General features: G+C 34.2%; 1 protein-coding gene across 1 annotated transcript in view; it reads right to left on the bottom strand.

The window, feature by feature from the left end:
- Positions 1 to 22,291, bottom strand: part of ZSWIM2 (zinc finger SWIM-type containing 2) — a 30,335-nt gene extending 8,044 nt beyond the window's left edge. The window contains exons 1-7 of the mRNA XM_040637390.1: positions 22,027 to 22,291; positions 20,760 to 20,836; positions 18,922 to 18,962; positions 13,559 to 13,769; positions 6,154 to 6,405; positions 3,350 to 3,434; positions 2,546 to 2,658 (exon numbers count right to left, since the gene is read on the bottom strand). Coding sequence (XP_040493324.1) covers positions 2,546 to 2,658; positions 3,350 to 3,434; positions 6,154 to 6,405; positions 13,559 to 13,769; positions 18,922 to 18,962; positions 20,760 to 20,836; positions 22,027 to 22,191 — 944 coding nt within the window. The 5' untranslated portion in view covers positions 22,192 to 22,291. The remainder of the gene's footprint in view (positions 1 to 2,545; positions 2,659 to 3,349; positions 3,435 to 6,153; positions 6,406 to 13,558; positions 13,770 to 18,921; positions 18,963 to 20,759; positions 20,837 to 22,026) is intronic.
- Positions 22,292 to 22,625: the final 334 nt, after the last annotated feature.

Raw genomic sequence — 22,625 nt, 5'->3', positions numbered from 1 at the left:
TGGGTATAGACCCAAAGAATATGAGAACACTAATTTGAGAGCATATGTGCATCCCCATGTTTACTGCAGCATTATTTACAATAGCCAAATTATGGAAACAACTCAAATGTCCATTGATAGATGAGTGGACAAAGAAAAAGGACACACACACACACACACACACACACAGACACACTGGAATATTACTCAGCCATAAGAAAGAATGAAATCTTTGTCATTTGCAACAACATGGGATGTAGAGGTTATAATGTTAATGAAATAAGTCAGAGAAAAACAAATACCATATGATTTCACTCATTTGTGGAATTTAAGAAACAAAACAAAGAAAAGCAAAGAACAAAGAGAAAAAGAGACAAACCAAAAAACTCTTAACTCTAGAGAACAAAATGGTGGTTATCAGAGGGGAGGTAGGTGGTGGGATGGGTGAAGTAGGTGAAGGGGATTAAGAGGACACTTATGATGAGCACTGAGTAATGTATAGAATTGTTGAATCACTATATTGTATATCTGACACTAACACAACACTGTATTAACAGTTAAACTGTGTTTAACTCCTGGAATTAAAATTTAAAAAATTATTTCTTAATAAGACTTGAAAGTCAAAATTATTCATTAATTCATGGGTTGCAGAATGGATATTGTGTTAGCAGGCATGAAAACAATATTAAATAGTAACGTCAAAGATCACAGATCACCGTAACAAATATAATAACAATCTGAAAAAGTTTGAAATATTGCAAGAATTACCAAAATATGATACAAGACATGAAGTGAGCAAATGCTGTTGGAAATAGCACTGGTATACTTGCTTGATATGGGTTATCACAAACCTCCAGTTGTAAAAAATTCAATATCTGCAAAGTATAATAAAGTCAAGTGCAATAAAACAAGGCATGCCTATATTTTTCAGAAAAGTTTATATTTCATATCGCTTTACAGATATACTTCCATCATACTACAACAATTGCTTTTACCAAGGTCATCTAATTGTCAATTAGAAAAACAACTGTGTATTTTTATTATTTAAGGAGGTAACCATACTTTATCTTGAAATTATCTCCTTTTATTTATTCTGCTTTCTCTACCTAGAATGCTTTTCTACCTAATGCTCTTTTGCTTCTACCTACAATATCTTCAAAACCTTTAGTTACACAATTTGTCACTCTAATGGGTTGGTGTGATACCCAGCCAGAGCCAGAGGAAATGGAGATGGAGAGCCTTTGCATAGGCTTATTATACACCCACAAGGTATTTTATGCTCTGCAAGAGCTGTGGTCTACAAAGTGTGTGAAGTGCCCATAGGACATGGGTAAACTTCCATTGGGCTGGACAGAAATGTGTTTTTGTGTTATTGAGAACAAGTACAATTTTTATTTGGATAATTCACTGAAATTATTATAATTTTTTTAAAGATTTTATTTATTTATTTGACAGAGAGAGAGGCAGTGGGAGAGGGAACACCAGCAGGGGGAGTGGGAGAGGGAGAAGCAGGCTTCCCACTGAGCAGGGAGCCCGATGCAGGGCTCTATCCCAGAACGCTGGCATCATGACCTGAGCCGAAGGCAGACGCTTAATGACTGAGCCACCCAGGCTCCCCTGAAATTATTTTTTAAAAATTAATTTTATCTCTGGGGGCGCCTGGGTAGCGCAGTCGTTAGGTGGCTGCCTTCGGCTCAGGGCATGATCCTGGCGTTCCCGGATCGAGTCCCACATCAGGCTCCTCCGCTGGGAGCCTGCTTCTTCCTCTCCCACTCCCCCTGCTTGTGTTCCCTCTCTCGCTGGCTGTCTCTCTGTCACATAAATAAATAAAATCTTTAAAAAAAAATAATTTTATCTCATCCTTTCAAAATGACCTCTTTTGTATACCTTTTATAGTGTACCTCAAATGTTAATAATACACAGCATGTTTAATTTTCTCTAATGAAGAATATGACAAAAAATCTGGAAGCCTAGCCACTAATAAAGAAGCCCAAACAGTGTTATAAAACACAACCAATCCACTCATCATTCTTCCTCCACGAGGGTGAAATAGTGGGGCAATGAAGAAGAAAAGATTTCCTTCCCCTAGAGGTCAATCACTTCAAAGCAAATATCAAATCCCCCTGCATTTTTTTTTATAACTTATATCAGTTTATATCATTTATTTACTGAGGGAACTACTATATCCCTAACAACAAGTAGACTCTCTGGTGGAATTAATAATAATAGACAAGATTATTTGAATATTTGCTGTGTGTATTAACTCATTTTATATTCACAAAATTCCTAGGAGGTTGGTTTTATGATTATTCATATTTTAAAGATGAAAAAAATGTGGCAAAGGGAAGTAAAGTAAAAAGCTCAAAAGTCACATAGCCAACTTGTAGTTGTACAAGGATTGGATTCAGGCGGTCTGACTCTAGAGCCTTCCTCTTTACTTGCATAATAATGTTAACATATGATTCATATTTACTGAATAAAGGAATGAAGAAAACTTACTCGAACTGAAAAATTATTTAAACGTCCCAAGTCATAAAAGAAATGTAAGCGTCACTGAGAATCTCACCCTTGCTTTCCTTGAAAATGTGGCATTTTTTCTTTTATCTCATTTTTAATGTCTATGTACTTTACAATTTCATCTGATCCTTTTTCTAGTGATCTCCATCTTTGATTTCTCATCTGTAATAGGTAAAAAAAGAAAATCACGGAAATTTTAATTTCGTGGATTAAAATTACTTTTGTATCAACAACATAATGTGAATGACAAAGACTCATTTAAAATACACCTTTTTTAACATTAAAAATTTACAAATTATTGGTGAGTCTAACATACTATTGCACAGCTACTATAATAACATTACTTTTTAAGGTAAAAATATTAATCAATAATGTAATTGTGGATGTTTTATCTTGTGTATTAAGTAGAAGGTAGCATTATTATTCAGCAACAGGAGACACTTCTAAGTGTACAGTTCAAATGATTGCAAAAACATTTTATTATTGCTAATGTAAGAAATTTTAAAACCATAAGTGGTTGTCAATAAGTTATATCAATTTGAAACACTGAAATTTTTTTAAAAAATGAATATTCAAGTTTAGTGACTGTAATTCCTATACTTAAGATTTATGCATAATATCATCAGATATTTGTTATTGTGTTAGTTTTATAAACTACCAATGTGATAACTGGTTGCCTTGTACATTCCTATGAAAATAAGTTCTCATAAAAATTTGCTCTTAGGTTTTTATTAAAAAACAATCAGCTCTATTACAAAGGGTTATCTATTCTTATTATTCTTAGATTTACTTTACTTAGATTTATAACAGGACAAATACAAACTCCATATAAAATTCAAGATGGATACGGTACCTCACGAAATGTGAATGGGTGAGAATGATGGCAGCAGCTATCGAAACATTCTTGGCATAAATGATATTCTATACATTTGGTACACCTAAAAAAACAAAAGACCAAGACATACAAGAAAAAAATTCAATTATTTTGATGGTTTTGATGAATAATTCCTGTCAAAATTTCCTGGGAACTAGGCAAATAGGACAAAGGCCCATATTATCTCACCCATATTAGCTTCCTACTGCTACTGTAACAAATTACAGCAAATTTAGCAGCTTAAAGAACACAACTTTATTATTTTATAGTTTTGTAGGATAGAAGTCTGATATGGGTCTCAACTAAAATCCAGGGGTTGGCAGGATTGTATTTGTTTCTGGAGGTCCTAGAGGGGATCTGTTCCCTTGCCTTTTCCATTTTCTAGAGGCTCTCTACCTTCCTTAGCTTAGTTTTTGGCCTTCTGTCCATCTTCAAAGCAGGCAGTGCTTTGTCTCGCTAGGCCTATCTTCCATAGTCACATTTCCCTCTGACTCTCTTTTTGCCTCCCCGTCCACTTTTAAGAACCTTCGTGATCACACTGGGTCCAGACAATAAAAAATAATCTCCTTATTTCAAGGTCAGGCATTTAGCAGTCTTAATTACATCTGCAACCTTCATTTCTCTATGATGTGTAACCTAATATATAGGTTCTGAGCAAAAGAATGCAGACATATCTGGGAGGGCATTATTTTGTCTACCATGTAACCCTTTCATGATTTGTTCCCACAGTACCTTAGCTTTCATTTATTTCTTTCTCTAAATTCCTAGAGGATTTATAGCCTATTAGATATTCTATCATTTGATTATACAATGTTTTCCAATTATTTCATAAAGAATTGTACTTAGCAGAATACTTCTTGAAAATAGGAATTATATTCCCTCTCTTTCCTCGCAACATAAATTATTCTCAAAGGAGAGTGTAGAGCAGTGGGCAGGGAGCAAAACAGTGGAGAATGCCTATATTTGGAAAAATTCTCCCCAGTGCCACTTTGGCATGCAAATTATTTTGAGCTGAAGTCAATCAAGCCCTAAAGGATTCAGGAAGAGCTTTTTATCTCCCCCTCAACTGCCTAAAAGGAATTTAGGTAGAGGCCTTGTCCAGAAAGAGAGCTATCACCACAGACAACTACAAAGAATATGGGCTAGGTCTGCTAAGCTGGAGGGAGCTCAGCAGGGCCTGTTTGTTCAAATTCCTCTTTGTGTTCCATTTTTTCTGCATGGCATGACAAACATTTGCTCTTCCCATCTTCCCATAGATTGTCTTCTTTCCCTTTGAAGCCCCAGACCCCTATCCCCTTCGTAGCTCAGCGTGGCTTATAAGCCTCAACTGCTTGTCTTTGAACCTCTCATGTCAATTTGAGACTCCCACATGAAAAAATTTAAATTTTTTTCTGCTATTAATCTGTCTTATGTCAGTTAAATTAATAGACCAACTAAAAGAAACTAGAAAGGTATAAAAAATTTTTTCCTCCTGTGCAGAAGATAGTAAGAAGAATCATCCACAAAGAAAGAGCAGTCAGAAAGCTCAGAATAATAGAGGCGTGCACTACCATTAACAAAATACTTAAAAGAAAGATTTGAAGTAGTCTGCTAAAGCCACACACTAATCATTTGAGGAATAGGCAAAAAAGAGGACTGAGAATTTTACACCATGGCTGCTTCATGTCCTCATTCCCCACAGCTGTTCCTCCCAATCCTCTCTTTCGCACATTATCCTAGCTCCTTACTGTTTGGATCCATACCTCTTGAAAACAATGGCTACTAAAACCAAAGATCAAGTCCTTCCTTTTTCTAATTCTATTTAACCAACATTCGTAACACTAGCTGAACACCTGCTAAAACTCTACAAAAAGTCTCCCCTTCTTCCTCAATTTAAAATGCTCCTTTGGAGCCTTCTCAGGCCAATTATTTTCCAGTAAAGACTCTTATAGTGATCCAGTTGATTTTATTCTATGTGACACATAGAGAAAACAAAGAACTAAAACACTTCAAAGCAGAAAAGTTATCATTTGTTGATGGGAGTGATAAAAAAAAGTTTTATGGTTTTATAAGAGGGTTCTAAAAATATATATTAATTGGGTTCATCATAATGTATTTCTAGGAAGACTGAAAAAAGAGTATATTTTCTTAACATACAGTTAAGCTAAAATTTTAGTTAAAACACAAATTTCCCGAACATAGCAATTAACTGATGTGTTAGTGTGGCAATTGTGGGAAAGTTTAGGGATTACTTACAGAAGTAACAAAAATTGTTTTCTCTAGCATTTATCTTGTTTTTAAAGTATAGGATTAAAGAAAAAAATATGTACTCATTGTAATTTCAAGTTTGGGAAACCTAATTAAATATTCAGTCAATCTAGTAAATATCCCTCTAGCTCAATCCTAGGAGTGTTTGGCAATGATTTCACTGATGGTTCAAAGAAAGTTATAGAAGTTGAGAGGTCTAGAAGTTGAGAGTTCTGAATTTGGAAACTCATTTAAGCCTGTGTCCAGAGCTTCCAGGACAAGATGCTACTTCAGACTCTCAATCTAGTACAAAGCCAATATGTTTGTGTAAGTGAAGAAAATAAAACAACCAGAATTTTTGAGGTACTGGGCAGACATAAATCATCAGTCTGGAAATCCTAAATAAGCAAACACCACTTAAGGCAAACACACTATATATAGAAGAAAGAAGGCAGTAATGACCAGTACCCTAATGCTCCAAGTTTCCTAAAGTAAAAAAAAAAAAAAAAAAAAAAAAAGTTAGAATACATGTTTATAATTTTACTGTTGACACTTACTTATAACATTTCCCCTCAATTGGAAATTGTTTGCAGTTATTACAGGGAATTCCAAGGTGTTTGTCCAGTCGCTCTTTTTCAGCTGCAGTTACAAGTTTGCTAGAGTTTTTGAATTCTTCTAAAATAAGTTTTAATGGGGCAAACTCTTTCCTACACAGAGGACATTTCAACATGGAAGTGTTTGAAATCATATCCTGATAATTAGCTAGGATCTTCATGCATTTTATATGAATGCTATTGCCACAGCCAAACCTGTTAGAAATAAAATTTGAGTTTACCATTTATATATATCAAAGTTATATAAATTTATATAAATAAAACTTTCTGTGCTACCATTTTATTTCCCATAAAAATAGATTCTGAACTGATTTTCCAGATATAGCTTGATTATACACATAAACACTATTTTATCCACCTACTTAATCTATCATCTTTAATTTAATACATTAGAATTCCTAACAAATTCTCCCTCATTCCAATGAAATGGTGGTTTAAACAATTTTGCATCATTAAAATATTTTTCATTTTTTTTTAGATTTTATTTTTAAGTAATCTCTACACCCAGTGTGGGGCTTGAAACCACAACCCTGAGATCAAGAGTTACATGCTCCATTGACTGAGCCAGCCAGGTGCCCCAATATTTTTCATTTTAAAAGTGAGAATAAATATAACCTTAACAAAAGGAAAATTATAACAAGAATTATTGTTCTTAAATAAAAAGCATCACTGAGAGCAGGACTATCACCTCATTTTCTAGAAATCACACAATATGTGATTGTACCTGACAAATATTATGGAAAGAAATATTTTGGGAAATAGTTAATAATTTAAAATATGCAATAGAAGCAGCCATATGGAAAACTACATGGATGAAAATTTTGGCCAATAATCAGGAGTAAGAAAATGAAAAATTCAATAACAAATTGTTGCCCAAATATTCAAGCCTAACTTTGCAGGGCCTCAAAGAATAGTATGAATATGACACTCTTCAACAAATATTTGTGTATAGGTAAGCATTTCAATTATTTAGGTTTAAAGATAGAATTTTGAGACACTGAAAAGAATTTTTATAATATTAAATTACTATTTTACTCTCAGAAAATTCTTTGTAACTGGTCTAAGAGATAGTATTTATTCATGTGTATAAAACAAAAACGTGAAAACTATTCTACTTTAAAACTTAAAGTGGAGAGGGGAATAAACTGCAATTAAGTTTTAATTTTCACCCTTTATAATGTAGCCTAGAAGTATTTAGAGTAAGAACAGGACCTCTTACCACAGATAAGTTAGGAAACAAAAGGCCAATGAAATACAAATTAAGCAATAGGTAAAGCTTTTTGTTGTTTTTCTATGAATATGTCTCTTAACAATCAATTACAAACATATTAAATTACAATTTTTTTCATAAGCTTTAAATATCCAAAGAAAAAAACATGTAGAAGGCTGGGAAGATGGCAAAATAGGAGAATCCTGAGCTCATCTTGTTCTGACACAATACTGACGTACACCCTGACGTAATAGCCACGTCAGTGCAATTAACTCAGAAACCACCTGAAGACTGGCAGAACAGACCTTTCACAGTTAATCATAGAGTGAGTGCAACATTGAAAAGTGTAAGAGGAACAGAGATATGGTCAGGAACTAAATCCATGGGGAGACTAGCCACAAATGGGAGGGACACCACAAGCATGGAGAAGAGGAAGGATCAGGCCCCACACCAGGCACCCAAGGCTCAGGGAACCTGCATTGGGAAGACAAGTCCCCATAACATTTGGCTTTGAAAACCAGTAGGGCTTAACATTGCCAGTTTTTAGAACCAGTGGGGCTTAGCTCCAGGTGAAAGGAAACTGAGTTCCCACCCTTAAAGAGCCAGCATAACATATAACTGAGCTGAGATACAGCAAAAAAGCAGTAGTTTGAAAAGCACCTGGGGTATCATGAAGGAGGTTTACTTACTAATTTCAGCATGTGCCCCAGAGGGGCAAGGATCATTAGGAAACTTCTCCAAGAACTAAAGAGCTAATGGGTGCCACTTTTATTTTCCCCCATCCCATAGGCTAGATAGCTGGATGCTTGCAGGAACCAGCACAAACACTCTTCACTATTTTGCTATCACAGTGCTTCCTGCCTCCACATTATCCTGTGGAGCCATGTCAACCAACTTGCTCCACTTAGGAGGTGTCCCTAGAAAGTAGCTGCCGTCCTAACACATTCTGCAAGCAGTCCTGGCAGGGACCGGCACCACTCCAAAATGATTCCTACCCTGGGGAGAGGAGAAGACAACTACATACACCAGTGCACCCACAGTCCCTGCAGCCAAACCTTAGAGCTGGCTGCTCAGAGACTGCCCTGCCAATCAGTGTAACTATAGCACTGGCACACAGACTGGGGGCGCATGAGGTCTGACTTCTGGCCCGATCCACCCATGGAAGCCTGTCAGGAGACAAGGCAGGAAGAGTAGGCTATGTAGAGATCAGTGTGATGACGGCCCCAACAGAGACTGGAGGTAAGCATGTGGTCTGGCTTCTGGCTCCATCTACCAATGAAAGCCTCTCAGATGATAACACAAGACAGTGCCCTGTAGTTCAGTGTGCCTGCAGCCCCTACAGACAGGATGAAGGCAAGCACCCAGTGTGACTATTAATACTGCCCAACTAAAAGCCTAGTGCTTTTAGATGGGTTCAAACTTAAGTGACCAACTTATATATACTTTTATATAGACTTTTATATGGACATAATGGCAACCACACATTAAAAAAACCTATAAATGATATAGAAAAAATAAAGAGAAAGGAATCCAAGCATAACACAAAAGGAAGCCATCAAACCACAACGGAAGAGAACAACAGAAGAAGAAAGGAACAGAGAAGAACTACAAAAACAACCATAAAACAAGTAACAAAATGGTAATAAGTACATACATACCAATAATTACTTTAAATGTAAATGAAATAAATGTTCCAATCAAAAGATGGTGAGCAAATGGTTTAAAAAAAGACTCATCTATATGACACCTTCAAGAGACTGACTTCAGACTTAAAGACATATGCAGACTGAAAATGAAGAGATGAAAAACCACTTACCATGCAAATGAAAGTGAAAAGAAAGGCAGGGTAGCAATACTTATATCGGACAAAATAGACTTTAAAACAAAGACTGTAACCAGTGAAAAATAAAAGGATATTACATAATGATAAAGGGAACAATCCAACAAGAGGATAGCAACTGTAAATATTCATGCACTCAACATGGGAGCACCTAAATACATAAAGGAACTAGTAACAGACATAAAGAAAGAAATTGACAGTGATACAATAATAGTAACACCCCACTTACATCAATGGATAAATCAGCCAGATGGAAAATCGACAAGGAAATAGTGGCTTTCAATGACACATTGGGCCAGATGGACCTAACAGATATTCAGAACATTCCATCCAAAAACAATAGAAAACAGTCTTTTCAAGTGCACATGGAACAATCTCCAGAATAGGTTGCATGTTAGGCCACAAACAAGCCTCAATAAATTCAAAAAGATTGAAATCATATCATGCATATTTTCTGACCATAATAGTATGAAATTAGAAATCAAACAGAAGAAAAAATCTGGAAAGAACACAAATAAATGGAGGCTAAATAACATGCTACTAAACAATGAGTGGGTTCATCAAAATATAAAAGAGGAAATAAAAATGCATGGAGACAAATGGAAATGAAAACACAGTGGTCCAAAATCTTTGGGATGCAGCAAAAGCTGATCAAAGAGGGACATTTATAACAATACAGACATACCTCAAGAAGCAAGAAAGATCATTAACAAACAACCTAACCTTATTGCTAAAAGAGCTAGAAAAAGAACAAATCCCAAAGCCAGTAGAACGAAGAAAATAGCAAAGATTAAAGTAGAAATAAATGAGATAGAGACCAAATCCCCCCCCCAAAACAAACAAAAACTCCTTAAATGATAGAATAGATCGATGAAACCAGGAGCTTGTTCTCTGAAAAGATCAATAAAATTGATAAACTTTTCATCGGCTTATCAAGAAAAAGTGAGAGAGGACTCAAGTAAATAAAATCAGAAATGAAGGGAAAAAAAACCAATGCCACAGAAATACGAAAAATTATAAGAGAATATTATGAAAAATTGTATGCCAACAAATTGGGCAATGTAGAAGAAATGGATAAATTCCTAGAAACATAACACCTTCCAAAACTGAATCTGTTTCCAATAAGAAATAGAAAATTTGAACAGACCAACTACTAGCAAGGAAATGAATTGGTAATCAAAAAACTCCCAAAAAAGTCCAGGACCAGATAGCTTCACAGGTGAATTCTACCAAACATTTAAAGAAGAGTTAATACCTATTCTCAAACTTTTCCAGAAAATAGAAGAGGAAAGAAAGCTTCCAAATTCATTCAACAAGGCCAGCATTACCGTGATACCAAAACCAGATAAAGAAACTATAAAGAAAAGAGAAGTATAGGCCAATCTCTCTGATGAACATAGATGCAAAAATCTCATCAAAATATTAGAAAACCAAATCATACAATACATTAAAAAATGATTCATCACGATCAAATGGGGTTTATTCCAGGGATATAAGTGTGGTTCAATATTCATAAATCAATCAACATGATATATTACAATTAACAAGAGTTAGGACAAAAAAATCATCTCAATAGATGCAGAAAAAGATTTGACAAAGTACAACACCCACTCATGATAAAAACTCTCAACAAAATAGGTTTAGAGGGAACATTTTTCAACATAATAAAGGCCATATATGAAAAACTCACACTAAAATCATACTTAATAGTGAAAAACTAAGAGCTTTTCCTCTAAGCTCAAGAAAAAGACAAGGATATCCACTCTCACCATTTTATTCAACATAGTACTGAGAGTCCTAGTCATAGCAATCAGGCTAAAAATAAATAAATGACATCCAAATTGGTAAGGAAGAAGTAAGACTTTCAGTATTTGCAGATGACATAATCTATATAGACAGAACCTTATAGACTCCACCAAAAAAATACTAGAACTAATAAATAAATTCAGTAAGGTCACAGGATACAAAATCAATATATAGAAATCTGTTGCATTTCTCTACACCAATAATGAAGTAGCAGAAAGAGAAATTAAGAAAACAATCCCATTTATAATTGCATCAAAAAGAACAAAATACTTAGGAATAAATTTAACCAAGGAAGTGAAAGACCTGTACTCTGAAAACTATAAAACACTGATGAAAGAAATTGAAAATGGAGGGCGCCTGGGTAGCGCAGTCGTTAAGCTTCTGCCTTCGGCTCAGGGCGTGATCCCAGCACTGGGATCGAGCCCCACATCAGGCTCTTCCGCTGGGAGCCTGCTTCTTCCTCTCCCACTCCCCCTGCTTGTGTTCCCTCTCTCGCTGGCTGTCTCTATGTCAAATAAATAAATAAATAAATAAATCTTTAAAAAAAAAAAAAAAGAAATTGAAGATGACACAACAAATGGAAAGATAGTCCACATTCTAGGACGGAAAGAATTAATACTATTAAAATGTCCACACTACTCAAAGCAATCTACAGAGTCAATGTAATTTCTATCAGAATACAAACAACATTTTTCACAGAACTGGAACAAATAATCCTGAAATTTGTATGGAACCACAGAAGACCCCAAATTGCCAAAACAAACTTGAGAAACTAAAACAAAGCTGGAGGTATTACAACTCCAAATTTGAAGATATAAACAAAGCTGTAGTAATCAAAACAGTATAATACTGGCATAAAAATAGACACACAGATCAACAGAACGGAAGAGAGAGCCCAAAAATAAACCCAAACATATATGGTTAATTAATCTACAACAAAGGAGGCAAGAATATGCGATGAGGAAAAGACAGTTTCTTCAACAAATGATGCTGGGAAAACTAGTCAGCTATAGGCAAAAGAATGAAACTGGACCCCGTTCTTACACCATATGCAAAAATCAACTCAAAATGGATTAAAGACCTAAATGTGAAATCTGAAACCATAAAAATCCCCAAAGAAAACATAGATAGTAACTTCTTTGACATCAGCCATAGAGTCATTTTCCTAGAGATGTCTTCTCAGGCAAGGGAAGCAAAAGCAAAATTAAACTATTGGGACTACATAAAAATTAAATGCTTTCTGCACAGCAAAGGAAACCATCAACAAAATCAAAAGATAACCTACCAAATGGGGGATGATATTTGCAAGTGGTATATTTGATAAGGGTTACTATCCAAAATACATAAAAAAACTTATACAACTCAACACCAAAAAACCCCCAAACAATCTGATTAAAAATGGGCAGAGGATCTGAACAGACATTTTTCTAAAGCAGTAATACAGATGGTTGACAGACACACGAAAAGATGCTCAAGATCACAAATCATCAGGGAAATGCATATCAAAACCACAATGAGATATTACCTGATACCTGTCAGAATGGCTGAAACAAAAAACACAAGAAATAACAAGTGTTGGTGAGGATGTGGAGAAAAAGGATCCTTCATGCCCCATTGGAAATGCAAATTTGTGTATCCACTGTGGAAAGCAGTATGGAGGTTCTTCAAAAAATTAAAAATAGAATTACCATGATTTAGTAATTCACTAAAGGTAAATCACTGAAGGAAAACAAACACATGAATTCAAAAAGATAATGTACCTCTATGCTTATTGCAGCGTATTTACAATAGCCAAGTTATGAAAGCAACCCAAGTGTCCATCGATAGATGAATGGATAAAGAAGGTATGGTACACACAAACACGCACAGAATGGAATATTACTCAACCATAGAAAAGAATGAGTCCTTGCCATTTACAACACCATAGATTAACGTAGAGGGTATATTCCTAAGTGAAATAAAGCAGTCAGAGAAAGACAAATACCATATGATCTCATTCATATGTGGAATTTAAGAAACAAAATAAATGAACAAAGAAAAAAAAAAGAGCAGCAAAATACCACTCTTTTTTTTCTTTTTCTTTTAAAGATTTTTATTAATTTTTTTTTTTGAGAGAGAGAGAGAACAAGTGGGGAGGAGGGGCAGAGGGAGAGGGAGAAGCAGACTTCCTGCTGAGCAGGGACCCCAACATGGGACTCAATCCCAGGACCCTGGGATCATGACCTGAGCCTAAGGCAGATGCTCAACCAACTGAGTCAACCAGGTACCCAAAATTTCAGACTCTTAAATACAGAGAAGAAACTGGATGTTGTCAGAGGGGAGGTGAGTGGGGGAATGGGTGAAATAGATAAAGGGGATTAAGAGTACACTTACCTTGATGAGTACTAAGTAATTTATAGAATTGTTGAATCATTATATTGTATACCTGAAACTAATATAATGCTATATTTTAATAATACTTCAATAAAAAAGAGAAAGAAAAGGCATGTCACCTGCAAAATGTGACAGGAAGTTTTTTCTCTAAAAGTACTTCTTGACAAATTGAGCAGATATCATCTGAACCAATTTCCTTCTGTTGAATGTACCCATCTTCTTCAATATGCACAGTTTCATCATTTGTTCCTTGTTGGGGAGTTTGAACTCGATGTATCCCTCGGAGCAAGTCACTGATTTCTCCTTCCACGAGACCTAACTGCAAAGCAGCTAGTGAAACATCCCAAAGTATTAAAATTCAGTGGCAAAACTGGAGATACAGAAATGTAATAACTTATGCTGAAAGTTAGAATTTTCTTTCAAATATCAGATAGTTTTGATTGAATTATTACATCTACATTTACCACTATTTGTATTTTTTTCAGCTAAAAGGTGAGGAAAGAGTCATTTAGAAAAAGAATGGAAGTTATCTTTTTTTCTTGTAACTGAAAAGAGTCAGTGCAAGTATTGCATTTTATAAAGGTTTTACATTAATTATATGATAGCACTCATCCTTGGATTTTGACTGTTCAACTTGTCCATAAACAAATATTTTATCAACATAGAATCAGAAGAAATGGACAAAAACATAAAGGAGAAACAGGGATATTTGAGTCGTTAGTAAAATTATTATTTGTTAAATGAATAGTGAATGAATGGATAAGAGGAGAGCAAGACTCAATTAATTGTGCCTACTCTCCTGTCTTGGTTTTATGTTTGTATAAGAGTGTCTTGGTAGCCACATCTTTCATAGATTTGGTTAGTATTCCTCAGGACAACCTATTATGAACCATGTTGCTTACAACCTTGGTATACACATTTTTTGAATTATGAATTTTCTCCATCCTGCTGTCTTTATAAGAAATTATTTTCTAATACATATAGTTTTGATCAGGGCATCCTAGATTTTTTATTCCCTGGCCCATCCCAGGCTCTTTTCCTTTTCTCTCTCCTTAACATGCCATAATTTAAATGCCATCTGTTATTGGTACCCCTGAATTCTATTCATTTTATACATCCTTTAATACATTTAGTAATTTTTAAAATAAATTTTTAAAATATTTGCAAGACAATAAAAAGCTTTATTTTTCTGGAAAGTCTTGCAATTAAACACTAAAAATACTGAAAACATCATAGATACATTTCAGTACAGAAATCTCTGTTCCTTGTATAAGGTGGGGTGTCAGGTGGAATGTAAGAGGCTAACATACTTTAATTAACTATTACTTTGGAGGATGAGGGCTATTTGTCACAGAGAGAGAAACATCTGCTCTCTAAAACAATGGGGAGGAAAATGAAGAACAAAAATTGTGCTTTTGGGAATAAAGATTTTCTAGGGCAGCAGAATTACTGAAACATAAAATTTCATAAGAGGATCTGGTCATAAACTGTCCTATGTGGTGTAATATGAATTGGAAAATGCAAGGGAGAAACAAACTTCTGAGATAACTTGGAATAATTAATGTATGAGACTATGAAAGAATATGGAATGGAAGATGTTCAATTTCATTAACATCAAAGAAAAGTGTGTTGAAATAGGAATGAGGCACAGACACAGAATAAATATTGCTATTGAATAAGCAGTGATAAATAAATGAAATGTTGTTTCCCTTATGCTATTTCTTTTTGCATTTAGAAAAGTTATATGAAGGGGGCGCCTGGGTGGCTCAGTCGTTAAGCGTCTGCCTTCGGCTCAGGGCATGATCCCAGAGTCCTGGGATCGAGCGCTATATCGGGCTCCTCCACTGGGAGCCTGCTTCCTCCTCTCCCACTCCCCCTGCTTGTGTTCCCTCTCTCGCTGACTGTCTCTCTCTCTGTCAAATAAATAAATAAAATCTTAAAAAAAAAAAAAAAGAAAAGTTATATGAAGGCGTTTTAGATCTTCTAGGGGTATGTTAGACACATGTGAGAATGGACACTTTTCTTATTTAAGTTTACTAGGAATGAATAGATTATAATGAACCTTGTATCTGGTGTTGTTTCATGTTTTGTATGATAGCCTTTTTTTCTAAAACTATAGAAATATTATTAACATTTCAAAGTATTTCTATGTATTTTTTAATTATTTTCTTTGCGGACTTAAGTATTTTGGTTAAGTAATAATATAACCTAACATGAATCCCAAAGCAAAACTAAAAGAAAATTGATACATTGTTGAAATTGCAATCAGCAAAAGTATTTTAAAGACCAATTTGGTAATACATATGGGTGGCAGACATAAAAATATTATTACTTTTACTCTAAAATCCAGTCACTGAGACTTCAGGCTAAAGTAATAATTGAAAGAAGAGAAAGTTTCGTGTACAAAGAATGTAACAAGTAGTTAGAAATAAATTAAATGACTAACAATAGAAGAATGAAGGGAGAAGAAGAGAAGAGCTCAAAAAGTCTAGTTTATACTTTGCATTCTGTCTGCTGTTAGCATTGGACCTTTTAGAATCTCCCCTATAAAAGAAGAGAGGGGGCTCAGATAAACTAAAAGTTTCTCGAATGCCAACATTTATAAAATGAAGAGAAGGATAAGTTTCAACTCTTAGTTATTTGTCCCTCAGCTCTCTATTAAAAAGTAAACTATCAAAAAAAAAATAGACATTGTATTTAGAAGGAACTATTAGGTGATAAATGCAGGTTTCGCCGTAAAACATTTGTTGGGTGATAAGAAAAAGAATGTTCGGTGTTCAGAAACTGGTATCTTTATTATAAAATTCCTGTGTAATTATCTTTGTAACTCTTCAAAAATAAGTCTCATGCTTTTGATATGCAGCACTAGAGTGCAAATATTTGTTTCCTGATGTGTTTTAGAAGAATTTAGGAATGATATTCAAAACACTCTTCCCTCATTACTAGTAACCATCTCCTTCATTTTGTATATACTTTGCATAATCTTAATGAATAACTGTTTATAGCTTTCTTTAAATTACTTTAATTTTCATGTATGTTTGTTTTAGCTTTCATTTAAACGATAAATCTTAAGATGTGCAAATAGGATTTTCTCAATGTTGGCAAAAACTTCTTTTAAATATAGGAGATATGCAAGATTTTTTATTTCAGTAGGAAGTATACATTTTTCAAAATTAATGTATAGGATTAAACATTTTAAAAATTCCCTATTGTAGACTTATAAAAAGAAAAAACATGGTTTCTGTCTTTAAGAAGTACAAAGAATAACACAATATTAAGTATTACATTGGCCCATATGAAATTGCTATTTTTGTAAATGAAAAAATCCACAAATGTTAGTATTCATATGTTTTTATTTATAGAAAGTACCTAGCAGAGGCTCCTGGCTAATACGCAGTACAATAAATATTTGCTGAGTTCAGTTGTGTGGAGCTGTACTATCTAATAGAGTAGCCAGCCGTTAGCCACATGTGGCTACCGAGCACTTGAAATGTGGCTCATGTGACTGAAAAACTGAATTTTTAATTTTGTTTCACTTAAATTTAAATTGAAAACTGATAATTGATAGCTACCGAAAAGTTTATAAATATGTTTGTAACAATTCAGGTATTACATGAATCTTTTTCCCAACTGATTACTTTTTGAAATCTAAATTCAGATAAAATATTTCCAGTGAAAACATAGTATCTGAGATGAGATGCTCTGTAAGTATAAAATACACACTAGACTTTGAGGACAGTATTAAAAATTGCATAATTTTTATATTGATAACATGTTGATGTGATAATATTTTGATGCATTGGATTAAATTAACATATTATTAGAATTCTTTTCCCCTGTTTCTTTTTGCTTTTTATAATACAGCTACTAGACAATTACATATGTGGCTTACATTATATTTCTATTGGATAGCACTAGTATAGAGGATTGTGAAAATGATATGTAAAACAGTGGGGAGATCAAATAAGACTTGGAGAAGATGTGAACATTTAACTTTGGGTGGATAAAATGAAGAAATAGAGAAGAAAACAATATGAATAATATCATAGAACCTAATCATTGTGTATGAAGGGATTGGGAGAGAAGATGAAGTAGAGAATTAAGGACATTTCAGAAAGAACCTTTTGTCTACAATGTGAAGGAGAAAGCAACAAAGTGCAGGCACTGAAAAGAAGGAGGCTACAAAGAATACTAGGGCTTGTGAAGGTGGACGAAGGTGAGAATGAGGATGGAGAGATGAGAACACTGTTGAGAAGAACATAGGATGTAACGTAAAGAGGATTTGTAGAAGGACTAGAGATATGAGGGAAGAAATTAGGAGAGGAAAAATCAAGGAGAATCCCATGGTTTCTAGTTTTGGAAACTAAAGAAGGAAAGCCAATATATGAGGTAGGGAATACTAGATGAGAGCACTAATGGGGAGAAATTTTTATTTAAAATGCCTCTGGGTCCTCCAAAACTGAGCTGCCCTGAAGGCAGCTGGAAATACTGCTCTGTTGATAAGATGTTGAAATCACTGGTATAGAGGTAACAGCCAACATAGAAAATGGGAGACATTTCTAAAAGAATGTGTAAAGTGAGAAGAGAGTACAGAAGAAAAATGCCTGTGAAACAGTAATTAATTTATTAACAAGTACAACTTTTAAATGTTTATTATAATTGTACTTATATGATAGTTGGGGGGAATTGAACTTGGCTAGTAAAACCAATACTCTTAGATCTAAAAAAAAAAATTGAAAACCGATTGTTACTTTCTTTATGAACATAATAAACACTAATAAATTTTAAGATATCATTGCAATTCTTAGATGGGTCTATTGTAGGCCAAATAACCACATGACTACAGGAACAATTCCATAATGACAGTATCTTTTTTATAAAATCTACAAATCCAAATGAGCTATAACAAAATTATTTTTCTTTCTCTGGATTTTGAGGACTCCAGAACTTAAAGTTACACAACTATATGCTTGACTCTAAACTCAATTTAAGTACTGACATAAAAACTAGTTTATTCTTAAAAATATGTTTATACATTTTTAAATATATTTATATATATTTGCATGCGAATTTCAGTCAGTAGACATTTTTGACGTAATGAAATTACGTGCCATGTCAACTGTCTATTGATGGGATCTAAAAAATTACATTTCTTATTTTTCCTGTAATTAAAATAATTTTAAATATAGAAACCACTGTGAATCTTTGCTTAGGACACATGAGGGAAATTTTGCCTTCAGAATAACTGGCCATTGTTTCACCCCTTTTTAAATTAAATGCCGTTGAATTTGAAACGACATATAAAGTTACATTTTTTTTATTAAGGAAGAAAAACTTTCCAACTGTCTTAAATGTAACAAACTGAGCTATAGCTAGTTGATAGATTGTCTAGGAAAATAATTTTTTAAATTTAGAATATGTCCAAACAAAAAATTACTAAAATTGTTAACTTCAAAATAATAAAAGAAAAAATACAACTTACATTCATGATTTCTTGGAAGCTTGAATTTTTTCAACAAGACCCTAATATTCATAGACAGAAAACCAAAATAAAACATTTATTTCTGACATAACTTAAAAAGATATATTTTGTGTTAATTTTAAGATAGGAATAGCATAATAGAATTTATACTGCTGACAATGTTATAAATAAACAACACTCATCAGTTTTCTGTTATATTAGTTAAATATGTTAACTATACTGAAATTAAAATAAAAAACTCATACAAAAATAGTTAAATATATGTTTTAAAGTAAGCATATGTGAAAAAAGTGTGATAAATGAAAATAAAAGACATTTATAATAAAGAAATTTGCCAGAGAGAGTCCATGCATTTCTTTAGGACATATAGTTGTTCACAGAGACAGGTTAGTGAGGGAATTGAGGTATTCATAGTACTTTCTTTAAACTTCCCTAGAAGTTTCTTATTCCTGAAAATGGAGTAATTTTCTGGAGAGTACCAAATGACTGTTTTCCTCCATATACCACTTTAATACATGACAATAAAAATACTTGAAAAAGCACCAATTAAAATGGAATATGGTTTTTTAAAAGTGAGAAATACATATGAAATTCTTACATAAATATATTAAATATACTTGAGTATATTAAATATTTGAGTCTTATTCCCATTTAGTTTGGTATATGTATTTTTAAAAACGAGTTATATTATATAAAAATGAGAACAGAAAGCCTTGCCCTGAGGAAGCTAGCACTAAAAAAAATGAAAAAACCTATTTTAATAAATGTAATTTATTATTTTTAATAATAAAACCAAACTGTAAGTTTTGAAAGGAACATATTTTGTATCTTCTATGCTAACTACAGCAAATTGTGTTAGCAATGCTGAATAAAAACTGATCAAAACAAAACAACAAAAACTTGGTAAATAAAATCTTTGGAAATGACAGATATATATTGTTTTGGTTTTTTTTTTTTTAACCTATGAAGAAAAGCATTCAAAATGTGAGATACAAACTCTTCTCTCAATTTTTTTGTTCCATTTATTTTACTCTCAAATATCAAACTTTCTCTAATAGTATAATTCATGATTTGTTTGTATAAATATCGATGAATAAAACAAAATGAGTTGAAAGAATGAAAAAAATGGAAAAAATGGAAAGAATTCCAAACTATTTCCAAACATTAAATGGAAAGCGTTTTTTAAATTTCCATTTCTGGGATTTCCCCTACAAATAGGTTCTGACATTAGAGGAAAAATTTCAGATTTGTTGGAAGTAATCTTCAGTGGAGTCCTACTACTGTCTTGAAAGATTCATAGTAAAATGCTTATTGAAAACAAAAATAACACAAAATATATCATAATGAGAAAAAATTCTAATGAAATTTTTGCTATTAAATAATTTGTTGTACTGCATTTACAGAGAAAACAAACAATGCATCTGTTAGAAAGAATAAAAATAAAAATGTATTCAGAGATTTATTTTTAACTGACAGCAAATAGAAATTCTGTAGTGAGAACATAATTATCATTAGTGATGCGAATCAGGTAGGTTTTTCTTTTTCTTTATAGCTAGATTTCACATTTGTACATCATGAGACCCTAGGAAGTGATTTTTTTCTTATTAAAAACATTAACGTTCAAAACTTGTAGAGGTGGTAATATGTTTCTCAAGTTAAACCTTACTTAATTTTCAGAATGAGATAAAATACCCCAAAATATACTGAAAAACTACAGCCATTTTACCTTTATATTCTCCCAACACCAAATTTCTTTAATCTTGCAATACTTAAATCATGAAAAAGGCAATATACAAAGATGTTCCTTTGTGGCAGATCTTTATCACAGAGTTACTTACCAGCATATATGCTTACAAAGTTCCCCTCCTTTCAGAAATGTGGAACAGTTACAAACATGAGGATTTCCTAAAAAAACCTTTAAAAGAAAAATGCATACTTAAAAAAAAACACTCCAGGTAATTTTTAGTGTTAGGATAAAATTAACTTAATAGATAATAGGATTAAAAGACATTTCAAGAAGTAATTTAGTTTAGGTGACTACAAAGGTTGAATATAGTCTATTGAGATATGTTAACTCTTGACACCAGTCTCTTCATATTCTTTGTCTGGTCAACAACTTGCATTATCAGTTAAGACTGTTTTTAGATGACCTACACTCAAGCAGTTGAAAAGAAATCAAATTTTAAAAGCTTTTTATAAAAAAAATTCTATACATTTCTTACTGAAAATTCATTCTGCCTTGCAGTGGAGCTAAAGATCTTTTGTAAACTAGCTTACCTTGGATTTTTGTTTGTTTTGTAAATTTAAATTGACATATAATTTTACTTGAGAAGACTGATTTTATTCACCAAGCCTATATTGGATACTACAGTAAGTGATATAAGGGACAAAGTAAAAAAAAAAAAAAAAAAAAAAAGGCTGTCTTAAATAAGCACAGGCTAGTAATTTGTATTCAGTACTTAAAATGCAGGACACTAAATTAAAATTTTCCAAATCAACACCTGGGAAGTGAGATGGATGGTGGCTGACCTTTGAGTGGCAAGAGTGGGATATGCAAATATAAAATATCTGTTGTCTTTCAGCAAAATTATAATTTTTATTAAGACCATTTCAAGGCATCGTCATCTAAACAGTACTTTAAAAGGATCTTCTTGGAGTTTTAAAGTAACTAAAGAGTAAAGAAAAACCAATTTTATTTATTTAGTAAATATTTACAGTATGTAAATAGGTCATAGGATTTTCATTTCATCTGAGTTGCGGGGCTAGTCAGTGCTAACAACGGATGCAAGAACGCACGCAATGCAAACCCTATATTTAAACAAAACGTCTCACATTTTAAGATCAAGCAAGGCCATTATCTTACAAGAGTTGGATGCATTCGGAATACCGACTTCCAAAAACGAAACTTTTCTCACAAACACTATTTCCCTCTGCAATCTGCACATCTTTAGGGTCTGGAACTCGCGCGGGTGGGGTGGGTGTGGCAGCGGGAATCCGCAGGGAGTGTGAGGGTGGCTAGAAACCAGGCAGGCCCAGGAGGACCAAGCGGGTGGGCCAGGCGGGTGGGCCAGGCGGGAGCAGAGGCAAGTTGGGGGCGGTAATTACTCGGAAATCCCTGTTTTCCGGCTCCTCCTCCCTCAGCAGGAAGCCAGTGGGACCCATCTCTCGTAGGAGGTAGATGCTGCTGCTCATCGCCTGGTCTTGTTGCCAGCTGAGGTGGTCGCTCAAGTGTCTCCGCCTTTCAGAGACTTTATAGCCTCGGCGAAGCATCCTGCGTGGATGCGGGCGAAGGCAGCCCCTCTGGGAGACTCTTCGAGGTGCCCGCCGGTCTCCGTGACAACCGCGTGCCAGCCGGTTGCCTTGGTGATGGTGGTTGAGCTCCCTGGTGTCCCGGCGTGCCTTGCGCCAAGCTAGAGCTGGCAACAGAAGTGCGAGGGGAGGAGGGTGTCGATTCCGCAGCTCTCAGCCGCCTCCACTCCCTCCTGAAGCGACCTTCCTGGCTGAGAAGTGTTTCTAATGCCCAACTGGCTGATTTAAAAGCTGGCGGCCAAAGGCATAGCTGTCAAATCTCTCGCGTTCCTTTTGCTGGTTCCTCGCAGGCGGGGCTGGTGAATTCGTGTGTTAGGACATCGCACAACCTGGTTACTGTTTGGGCTCTGCATGCTAAAATTATTCTGTAACGATTCATCGTCTTTATCGGAAAG

Source organism: Ursus maritimus, unplaced genomic scaffold (assembly GCF_017311325.1).
Source record: "Ursus maritimus isolate PB19 unplaced genomic scaffold, ASM1731132v1 scaffold_1, whole genome shotgun sequence".
In the NCBI taxonomy this organism is placed as follows: domain Eukaryota; kingdom Metazoa; phylum Chordata; class Mammalia; order Carnivora; family Ursidae; genus Ursus; species Ursus maritimus.
This window is presented reverse-complemented; position numbering and strand designations above follow the sequence as displayed.